The following is a 12,500-nucleotide window of genomic DNA, read 5'->3' as shown; positions in this document are numbered from 1 at the left end:
AGCACCTTGTTTGATTCCTCAGTTCAAAACATTTATTTCTCCCCTTTGAACACATGCGCATTTAATCCCCGGCCTCTTTCCACGAAAAGGGCAGAATAGGGCTGGAAGCACTTAAAATGAAGTCCATTTTTTTCTTTCTTATGAAGAATCAGTGAAAGAAGCTGTTTAACCTTCAGAAAATGTTGTCACGATTATTGATTAATTAATTGCCATCAAAATAAGGACATTTATGTTCTTAAAGAAATGTCATTAAACGCACAATATCGTTTTCCTGTGAAAGAATAAAAGAAATATATAAAAAACCTGTTATAAGTACACAAAGATATTTACACAAGGTTTGTAGGTTTAATCGGTCTGCATTACATCACAACACACATCACAGCACAACTCACATCACACAACACATCACAAGACTTTGCATCATGTCGCATCACACCACAACACAGCAAAACACATCACAGAACAACACAACATATCACATCACAAGACTTCGCATCATAACACTTCACAGCTCATCACAACACAGCAAAATGCACCACAACATATCACAAAACATCACAGCACAGCACAACACATCACGTCATAGCATAACACATCACAACACATCTCAGCATAACACAACACATCACAACATATCACAACACATCACAGCACAACATCACAACACATCACAGCATAACACAACACATCACAACACATCACAGCATAACACATCACAACACATCACAACACATTACAGCACACCACAACACATCACAACATAACACATCACAACATATCACAACATAACACATCACAACATATCACAACACATCACAACATATCACAACATAACACATCACAACATATCACAACACATCACAGCATAACACATCACAGCATAACACAACACATCACAGCATAACACATCACAGCATAACACATCACAACATATCACATCACAACATCACAACATATCACATCACAACACATCACAGCACAACATCACAACACATCACAACATATCACAGCATAACACAACACATCACAACACATTACAACATATCACAGCATAACACAACACATCACAGCATAACACATCACAGCATAACACATCACAACACATCACAGCACAACATCACAACACATCACAACACATCACAGCATAACACAACACATCACAACACATCACAGCATAACACAACACATCACAACACATCACAGCATAACACAACACATCACAACACATTACAACATATCACAGCATAACACAACACATCACAGCATAACACATCACAGCATAACACATCACAACATATCACATCACAACATCACAACATATCACATCACAACACATCACAGCACAACATCACAACACATCACAGCATAACACAACACATCACAACACATTACAACATATCACAGCACAACACATCACAGCACAACATAACAACACATCACAACATATCACAGCACAACATCACAACACATCACAGCATAACACAACACATCACAACATATCACAGCATAACACAACACATCACAACACATTACAACATATCACAGCACAACATCACAACACATCACAGCATAACACAACACATCACAACACATCACAGCATAACACATCACAACATATCACAGCATAACACAACACATCACAACACATTACATCACATCACAACACATCACAACATATTACAACACATCGCAGCATAACAACACATCACAACACAGCACATCACAACACATCACAGCATAACACATCACAGCATAACACAACACATCACAACACATTACAACACATCACAGCATAACACAACACATCACAACACATTACAGCACATCACAACACATTACAGCACATCACAACACATCACAGCACATCACAACACATCACAACACATCACAACACATCACAGCATATCACAACACATCGCAGCATAACAACACATCACAACACAGCACATCACAACACATCACAACACAACACATTACAGCACATCACAACACATCACAACACATTACAACACATCACAGCATAACACAACACATCACAACACATTACAGCACATCACAACACATTACAGCACATCACAACACATCACAGCACATCACAACACATCACAACACATCACAACATATTACAACACATCGCAGCATAACAACACATCACAACACAGCACATCACAACACATCACATCACAACACATCACAGCATAACACATCACATCACAACACATCACAACATGTCACATTCGACTCAGGCTGTCAAACTCAGTATTATATGAGCTTTTTTATTTTACATCGATTTTATGTTAGGCTACCAACATACTAAACACTTACAGCTATAAACATTAAATCATTGAAATGTAAACAATCATAAACAAATCAAATAAAAACACATTTGAATGTGGGTAACAATATTGCAGATTAACCCTAAATGAATCTGTCTCTCAGTAGTGGTAGTTAGTTTGGAACAAATGTTGTTAGTAGTTGTAATTGGTTGTAGTTTTATATTTTTATTAGAACAAACATTTGATGTGTTTAAAATGATCTACTTTTCGTGCAGTTATATAATAGTTTATAATAGCCTCCTGGTAAAACGCTTCATTTCCACTCTGGTGTAATTAGGCCTGCCGATTGCATGTTTGCACGTTCATGCCGTGTTTGTCACATCCGTGTGATCAGCGGTCAGTAAACATCCGCGCGCCCGCCTGGCCAGAGCACATCTGCACTGCAGCTTCTCACGGCAAAAAATGAGTTTTGTTGCTTGTTAAAATAAGTCAACAGTTCTCGATGTGCGTCTGGGATCTGATCGGGTCTTAAAACGCATGATTACAGAATCTGCTGTTTGACCTGAAAAAGTTGTTTATATCATATAAAGCATTGAGCTTCCTCCCTTATAATATAGAGAAATATAAGCATGGATCATTCATATTGTTTACAGTGAGTGTAAACGCATAATCACTTGCTGAGCTTGTGTGATGTTTCCTTCTTCCTGTCAGGCTTGTTAGGTTGACTCTGTGACATCATTGCTCCGGATCGATGACATCATCAGTTCCGCTCCGTGTCATCAACTGCCCGTGTCACTTATGAAACACGTGTTTGGCACAAGACCTACAATCCCATCTGCTGTTTTACGGGAATGTGTTTATAACGCAGAATGTTTGTGCATTTGTAGCCGGACCGCTGGATGAAAGGGAAAATGAACATCGCGCTCTCGTTTGATTGAAAGATCAAGGCGAGGTGATTAATGAGCGGGTCGGTCGTAAAGCATGATGGGTAAACCACCGTCCTGCTCTTCCCGCCAGCTTTTAACGGCCGTTCTGCCTCACGCTTCAGGCATGCGGAGGGAGGAAAAATGCTCCGCGTGTCCAAGTGTGTGTTTGCGGTTCAGATCGTACACAAACACGCGCCTTGATGTGCTGCCCGGCTCCGTCTCACATACTTCTGCTCAATTACAGGCCGCTTCTCAGCATCTCCTGCACGCTTTTCAGGTTTTATCTCTCATTGGAGCTTTTATGAAATGATTCTGGCTCTTTTCAGGGTTATTATTTTCCACACGCTTGTAGAGTCTTTGAAATGCATTCAAGAGTTTTAAGACTGTTTGGATCAGCCCAACGAGATTTCTTTGTTGTCTTTTCAGTGTTTCGTGAAGATAAATGCAGCATTATGTGTTGAAATGATTTTCTGTACTTAAGGTTTATTATTGGCTTCTGATTTCCATAAACATGCAAAAAGCTTTACACAAAAGACTCTTTGCTGATTTTTACAGAATACAACAGCCAAACATTCGTCTTGAAAGATCAATTCAGATTATTCAGCACTGATTGAAAATACAAAAACTAAAAGCTACAAGTCATTTTCTTTCTATTGTTTAGATTTTTTGCTTCTCATCCTGCTTATATTTTAATATTTTTTTCAAAAATATATGCACTAATGTTCAAAAGGTTTGGGGTCAGAATGATTTTATAAAGAATTTATAAAGAAATTGATACTTTTATTCAGCGAGGACGCATTAAATTAATCAAAAAAGTGACAGTAAAGACACTTATAATGTTACAAAAGATTCTATTTCAAATAAATGCTGTTCTTTTGAACTTTCCATTCATCAAAGAATCCTGAAAAATAAAATGTATCATTTTCAACATTGATAATAATCATAAATGTTTCTTGAGCAGCAAATCAGCATATTAGAATGATTTCTGAAGGATCATGTGACACTGAAGACTGGAGTAATGATGCTGAAAATTCTGCTTTGATCACAGGAATAAATTACTTTTTACTACAACCCGAATTCCGGAAATGTTGGGACGTTTTTAAATTTGAACAAAATGAAAACTAAAAGACTTTCAAATCACATGAGCCAATATTTTATTCACAAAAGAACGTAGATACCATAACAAATGTTTAAACAGAGAAATTTTACACTTATCCACCTAAATGAGCTCTGATGCCTGCTACAGGTCTCAAAAAAGTTGGCACGGGGGCAACAAATGGCTGAAAAAGCAAGAAATTTTGAAAAGATTCAGCTGGGAGAACATGTAGCAACTAATTAAGTTAATTGATATCAGGTCTGTAACATGATTAGCTATTAAAGGGATGTCTTAGAAGTAAAGATCTCTCAGAAGTAAAGATGGGCAGAGCTGTGAAAAAGTGCGTAAAAAGATTGTGGAACGCTTAAAAACAATGTTTCTCAACATCAAATTGCAAAAGCTTTGCAAATCTCATCATCTACAGTGCATAACATCATCAAAAGATTCAGAGAAACTGGAGAAATCTCTGTGCGTATGGGACAAGGCTGAAGACCTTTATTGGATGCCCGTGGTCTTCGGCATGATTGTGTCAATGACATTACTAAACGGGCCCAGGAATACTTCCAGAAACCACTGTCGGTAAACACAATCCGCCGTGCCATCTGCAGATGCCAACTAAAGCTCTATCATGCAAAAAGGAAGCCATATGTGAACATGGTCCAGAAGCGCCGTCGTGTCCTGTGGGCCAAGGCTCATTTAAAATGGACTGTTTCAAAGCTTTCAGACGAGTCCAAATTTGACATTCTCGTGGGAAATCATGGACGCCGTGTCCTCCGGGCTAAAGAGGAGGGAGACCTTCCAGCGTGTTATCAGCGTTCAGTTCAAAAGCCAGCATCTCTGATGGTATGGGGGTGCATAAGTGCATACAGTATGGGCAGCTTGCATGTTTTGGAAGGCACTATGAATGCTGAAAGGTATATAAAGGTTTCCAGACGACGTCTATTTCAGGGAAGGCCTTGTGTATTTCAGCAGGACGATGCAAAACCACATACTGCAGCTATTACAACAGCATGGCTTCGTTGTAGAAGAGTCCGGGTGCTGAATTGGCCTGCCTGCAGTCCAGATCTTTCACTTATAGAGAACATTTGGTGCATCATTAAACGAAAAATATGTCAAAAATGACCACAAACTCTTCAGCAGCTGGAAACCTATATCAGGCAAGAATGGGACCAAATTTTAACACTAAAACTCCAGAAACTCATAACCTCGATGGCCAGACGTCTTCACACTGTTTTGAAAAGAAGAGGAGATGCTACACCATGGTAAACATGCCCTCGTCCCAACTATTTTGAGACCTGTAGCAGGCATCAATTTTTAAATGAGCACAGTTTAAACATTTGTTATGTTATCTATGTTCTATTGTGAATAAAATATTGGCTCATGTGATTTTAAAGTCTTTTCGTTTTCCTTTTATTCAAATTTAAAAAACGTCCCAACATTTCCAAAATTCGGGTTGTATATATTCACATAGAAAACAGCTATTTTAAATTGTAATAATATTTCACAATTTTTTACTTCGTTATGATCAAATAAATGCACCCTTGATGAGCAGACATGAGCAAAACATTAATCTTAATTAGTCCAAGCTTTAGAACTATATTGTATTTATTTGTAGTCTAACTAGTCAATAATGCTGATTAATCCATTTTAAAAATGTCAGTAGATGTTTCATAACAGATTTTGGCCAAGACTTCTGATGTTTTCTGTTCATCCTGTGTGGTTCAGGTGCGGATCGCCCTGCAGATGGAGGACGGCTCTCGTCTTCAGGACTCTTTCTCTAGTGGACAGACATTATGGGATCTACTGACCCACTTTCCTCAAACCAGGTGTGTGTCGTTCTGTCCGTGAGGGCTGCAGTTGCGTAATTTATAAGGGAAGTGTGCATGTGTGTGTTCTTTCTGTGGATGTTTCTATCGATTGAAGTAAAACACATTCCTCCTGCTGAGGTTTTTAAATGCAGCCAGATCGTGTGAACTGTGAACACTCTGCGTTTTATGAGCTCTCAGTGCCGCTGCCAAGCTCTTTAAATTCTCCTCGCAGTCTCCTCCCACTGATGCCACAGGCCCCTCCCCCTTCCCTCACTGGCCCCTCCCCCTGCTCTCACACAGTTACACTGAGATTCCTTTTGTTTCCATGTTTTCCTCTCTGCTCTCTTTCCCAAAAACAACTTCATGGAAAATGAATATGTGCTGGAAAAACCGGCTGCTGTTCTCAGGAATCTAATGTATATACAGTATATGCGACACATGTGTTTGTGGTTGCTTACAGGTCATCCAGCAGACATACAGATCAGTCCAGTGTGTGTTTTTGTTTGTTCTCTTCCTGACAGATATTTTGATCTGTTTCCTCCTCACAGGACGTCTGATCTGGAGGCGTCTGGACCCACACCAGTGTGTGTTTACATGAGAGACGAGGTGAGACTGACCGCTTGATCTCTGCGCTTCGGTATTCAAGACAACATCAAATCAAACTAACTTCATTTAAAGGATTAGTTCACTTCAGAATTAAAATTTCCTGATAATTTACTCACCCCCATGTCATCCAAGATGTTCATGTCTTTCTTTCTTCAGTCGAAAAGAAATGAAGGTTTTTGAGGAAAACATTCCAGGATTTTTCTCCATATAGTGGACTTTAACAGGGACCAACAGGTTGAAGGTCAAAATGTCAGTTTCAGTGCAGCTTCAAAGAGCTCTACATGATCCCAGACGAGGAATAAGAGTCTTATCTAGAGAAACCATCGGCCATTTTCTAAAAAAAAATACAATTTATGTACTTTTTATCCACAAATGCTCGTCTTGCACTGCTCTGTGATGCGCCACGCATTACGTAATCATGTCGGAAAGGTCACACGTGACGTAGGCAGAAGTACCGCGGTAGGGTGAAAAACTCCATCTCATTTTCTCCTCCAACTTCAAAATCATCCGACATCGTTGTTTTACCTTTTTTACGCTTGCTTTGTAGACACTGGATCGGTACTTCCACCAACGTCACGTGACCTTTCCAGCGTGATTACGTAATGCGTGGCGCATCACAGAGCAGTGCAAGACGAGCATTTGTGGATAAAAAGTACATAAATTGTATTTTTTTTAGAAAATGGCCGATGGTTTCTCTAGATAAGACTCTTATTCCTCGTCTGGGATCATGTAGAGCTCTTTGAAGCTGCACTGAAACTGACATTTGGACCTTCAACCCGTTGAACCCCAGTGAAGTCCACTATATGGAGAAAAATCCTGGAATGTTTTCCTTAAAAACCTTCATTTCTTTTCAACTGACATAATCATTTTGGATGACATGGGGGTGAGTAAATTATCAGGAAATTTGAATTCTGAAGTGAACTAATCCTTTAAGTCTTGTCTTAATGTTTTTAAGTCAGAAAATAAGAAGAAAATAGCATTTTTATTCCTAAGAATGTTTCATGAATCATCAAATTGTGGATGATGAAACGCTCCATGGATTTCTCCATTGTTTTCTCACTGATCTGCTTCATTCTCAAATCCGTCACATTGTGGAATTAAATAGGAAGTAAACTCTGTTTCATGTCTTCTTCTTGTTGTTTAGATCAGCGGTGAGGAAGCGCTGAAGAAGACGACTCTAAAGTCTCTGGGCCTCACGGGAGGAAGTGCCATCATACGGTGAGCTCTCAGTGCTGAGGTCAAATCCGTGTCTGATATATGATGATAATGAAGATGTTTCTGTCCATTAGATATGTGCTGAAAGGCTCCAGCTCTCATGTCCTGGTGCGGACATGGATGCGGTCAAGACAACCGTATCACAGCCGCCTCTACCAGAACCATCAGTCCCTGCTCCCATGAAAACCCCAGCTCCGCCCACTGAGGTCGCCGCCCCATTGAACCATCACCCTGTCAAAAAGGAAGAGGAGAAGCCGAACACGAGCCAAGAGCAATCAGTGCGGCCTAAAACTAAAGCCGCTGGTGAGCCGCAGAAGTCCCAGCTAATGACAAAAGAGGATGACGAGCGACCGGGGACGTCCCAACAGTGCCATGGCTCCGCCCCCTCAGCCCCGCCCACTAACTTTGTGCCATTTGCGGGAAGCGGACAGCGTTTGGGAGGACCTGCGGCCACTGGACTGAAGGGCTCGACCTCGTGGTCGTCTTGCGTGTCCGGCAGCCCTCCCAAAGCCAAAAAACCCAAACCCAGCAGTGAAATCAAGGTATTAAAACGCTAATAATAATCATAAATGTTTCTTGAGCAGCAAATCAGCATATTAGAATGATTTCTGAAGGATCATGTGACACTGAAGACTGGAGTAATGATGCTGAAAATTCAGCTTTACATCGCAAAAATAAATTATATTTTACTATATATTCACTTAGAATACAGCTATTTTAAATTGGAATAATATTTCACTATTTTTACTGTATTTATGGTCAAATAAATGCAGCCAGTTTGTGAGCAGAAGAGACTTCTTTCAAAAACATTAAAAATCTTAATTATTCCAAACTTTTGAATGGCTTTTCATGGAAGATCTGTATCTTCTCATGTGTTCTCACACATTTTGTTTTCATCTCCAGATCTTTCATGCGTGTTTGTTCACTCTGTTGTGTTGTTGATTTATTTGAGAGACGGTCGGTGTGCTTTTGTTGCATCTGAATTCAATCACGCATCACCACATTTAGATCCCATCACACAAACAACAACAACACTCTTTTTTCTTCATAGCTTGTAGATTTTCTAGGTATCTTGTGTTTTTGCTCTGTTCACACACACACACACACGTTTGTTTTTGTGAATTGTGGGGACATCCCATAGGCGTAATGGTTTTTATACTGTACAAACCGTATTTTCTATCGCCCTACACCTAAACCTACCCATCACAGGAAACTGTGCACATTTTTACTTTCTCCAAAAAACTCATTCTGTATGATTTATAAGCCTTTTGAAAAATGGGGACATGGGGTAATGTCCTCATAAGTCACCCTCTCCTTGTAATACCTCTGTCATACCCATGTCATTATACAAATTTGTGTCCTGATATGTCACAAAAACACACACACACTTTTGACTGTGTTTCTTGTATCTTGTAGAGATCAGCCAGTGCCAAACAAGCGACGAGGGCTGAAGAGGAAGCAGATGAATATCTGGAGGTAAAGACACACTCGCATCCCTCAGCGGCGTATATAATTATATTCATTATTTTCTCATTATATATATTCTACATTCTTATTATATTCTACATTACTTTATATATATATGTATATGTGTATATATATATATACTTTGTGTTAATTCGTGGGCGTTATGACCAAAATCTTTATTTTTTTACTATTTGAGTCATTTTGTTTCACAATAACATTGTATATCACAATATAGTTATTTTTTATATTGCAATCATTTTTTTTATATTGCAAACAGTATATTTTTGCTAGTTTATTTCATGTTTATTATTAAAAGTAAGCACAAAAATACAAATAAACAATAGGAAAAATACAATATAAAACACAGTCGATACAGTCGGTCTATTTAACTGTAGCGTTCTATAGAATTTTAATTAATTAAATCATACAAATAAAAATGATAACCAGATTAATAATTTCATTATGGATATTATATGCAAAATAGGTGTTCAGCTCAGTTATTAAATTTCATCATTTTTATTTAATCCATCTCCATCAGATCGAAAAATAAAATGCAAAATAAAATGCAAAATAAAAAATAATAAAAATAAAATGAAATTTTAATTTTCACTTTTTCACTGCCAATATTAAAATGAAAAGGCAAATGCGAAAAAGAAATTGCAAATACATTTTTTAGAAAGATTTTAATAATGCTCACGCAATAATAGTGACAATTCAAATTTAAAAAATGTAATTTCCTTATATTATGTTTACATGTTATATTATAAATTCTATTTTAAAATATGCATTTATTATATTTTCTTTACTTTATTTTCTCTTTTATTTAACTTTTTTTTGTCAAAGTATGCAAATGTATGTTAATCAGTAGGCGGGCTGTTTATTGCATTTAAAATATTTTCTTTATTTTATTTTCTCTTTAATTTCACTTTTTTTTTTTTTTTTTTTTGAAGTATGCAAAATTCTATGTTACTCAGTAGGCGGGGCTGTTTTCGCACTTAAAAACTCTTTATTTTCTCATTCATGCATATTTCTTTATCGCAGTAGCATGTCAGTAACTGTAAGTGTATCGCGAGGTAGTTGGCACATGTTAGCGTAATAATTGATTGTGTATCTGTCCAGCCGGTCGACAGGGAGCCGCTGGTCTTCCATCTGGATTCAGGAGCCCGTCGCCATGACGACATAGAACTTCCCGACGAGTTTTTTGAGGTCACCGTGGATGACATTCGGAAGAGATTCGCCCAGCTGAAGAGTGAGAGGTGAGAACGTGCTATATACGTCTGACTCGCCGTGTGATTGACGTGTAAAGTGAACAACCACAGTTCACTTCCTTTGAATAGCAGTGTTGTTATAGAGTGCAACTGTGCCCACCCCCTTTTTCAGCGGTGCTGGTTCCGGAAGATTTTTAAAAAGTCTTCGCTAATGAGTTATAAGCCAATCGGCTATGAGGAGAATCATAACATTACAAACTTATTTGATTTGAAGTGAAAAAGATTTTGAAAATCAGACCAAGGTGTCAAGTACTGTGTACTTAACAGCTTTAGTGAGGGAAAGAACTACAATCCCATGAAGCATTGCGAACAGCCTAATTGATGGAGAAATATAAAACTACTCATTTAAAAGTGTTGATTAAATATAAAAACAAAATATAAAAAAGAGCTCTTTTAGTGCCTTTTGCTTGTTTTGACTCTCTGATTGGTGGAATTTTCTGTACAGCATCATGGGAAATGGAGTTTTTCACCATAAATTCTGCTGTTAGACATGATTATTTTAAGCTGACGGCTTCAACAGAAGTAAATACCACTGTATTTGAAGTTGAAGTACTAAAATAACTAAAACTAAATAAACTGAAACTTTATAAAAGATATAATAAACTAATAAAACTGACAAAAGCATACAACAAAATTACTAAAACTACAAGTTAACTAAGCTACTTTCTAACTAAAATTAAAATAAAAACAGAAATTATAAAAATAAAAAATAATGCAAAATATTAACAAAAACAGAACTAGAATATCAGTGATACTAAAATAAGACTGACCTGATCAGTGTAAATAGTTTTCATTTTGTCTTCGGGTAAACATGTACAAATCTTACGTTGCTTCTGTGGTTTTTTGTTATGACAGAAGGTCAGAAATGTAAATGAAGGGGGTTTGTGGCTCCGTGACCTTTGACCTCAGACTCCTCAGACAGAGTTTCATTTCTGAGCATTAATTATTGTGACTCTGAATTGCCGTTCTTAGGTGTCTAATTAGAAGCCGCAGACAGACGAACCTCCCTGTCTCTCTCTCTCTGTCTTGCGTCGATCTCTCCACGGTGACGGTTTTTAACGAGCGCGTGTGTGTAGTGTGTTTGTGTTCGGTATGTGTGTGTCGTGGTTTTTGAGTGTTACCGCAGCAGACGGCCGTCTGTGACACGAGTCAGCGCATGACTGTTATCACTGAGATATTAATATAGTTAATATGTGTTTTTTAGAGAATTATTGGAGTACGTTTTACAAGTATATACGGTATATACATATTACAAGTGTATATATATAAAACATTTTTTAGTCTTTCCACTTCAAAATGTCATATTTAATTCAATGTGTAACTTGCCGATTACAAGAAAAACTTGCCAGTTTTCTTTTTTCATTCAGATCTTTATGGATTATATTATTTGAAATAAAATAAACATGAACTGAAATGAAATAAAACATTTTATTTCATCTAGTGATGTACTAAAATAACTAAAACTAAATAAAAATGAAAAATATATAGACATATTTTTAAAAAAATTAATTTTTAATATTAATGCGAATCTTCTGTCTGTTTCAGGAGGTCGTTTGAAGAAGCTCCTCTCATGACGAAATCTCTCCGAGAGTCTCAGATGAAGGAGAAGTTGGACAGGTATCCAAAGGTCAGTCTGTGTGCTCATGTCTGCCCAGCGCTGATCATGTGATCAGTCATGTGACTGGGTTTATATGATTGTTTCATTATCAGGTGGCGTTGAGGGTCCAGTTTCCAGACCGCCAGGTTCTTCAGGGCTTCTTCAGGCCTCTGGAAACAGGTCAGATTGGACTTTTGATTTGTTTGTTTGTTTGTGTTGAAATTTTAAATATTTTTGTTTT

The 12,500-nt window shown here is 37.7% G+C and overlaps 1 protein-coding gene across 1 annotated transcript in view; it reads left to right on the top strand.

Moving 5' to 3' along the window:
- The window catches only part of aspscr1 (ASPSCR1 tether for SLC2A4, UBX domain containing), a 20,578-nt gene that overhangs the window by 1,486 nt on the left and 6,592 nt on the right, over positions 1-12,500 (top strand). The window contains 9 exon segments of the mRNA XM_051911665.1: positions 6,024-6,124; positions 6,655-6,712; positions 7,857-7,930; positions 8,002-8,023; positions 8,026-8,469; positions 9,344-9,403; positions 10,514-10,650; positions 12,208-12,289; positions 12,373-12,439. Coding sequence (XP_051767625.1) covers positions 6,024-6,124; positions 6,655-6,712; positions 7,857-7,930; positions 8,002-8,023; positions 8,026-8,469; positions 9,344-9,403; positions 10,514-10,650; positions 12,208-12,289; positions 12,373-12,439 — 1,045 coding nt within the window.

Source organism: Ctenopharyngodon idella, chromosome 11 (genome assembly GCF_019924925.1).
Source record: "Ctenopharyngodon idella isolate HZGC_01 chromosome 11, HZGC01, whole genome shotgun sequence".
Taxonomy (NCBI): domain Eukaryota; kingdom Metazoa; phylum Chordata; class Actinopteri; order Cypriniformes; family Xenocyprididae; genus Ctenopharyngodon; species Ctenopharyngodon idella.
The sequence above is the reverse complement of the archived record's forward strand: the minus strand, read 5'-3'. Positions and strand labels throughout refer to the sequence as shown.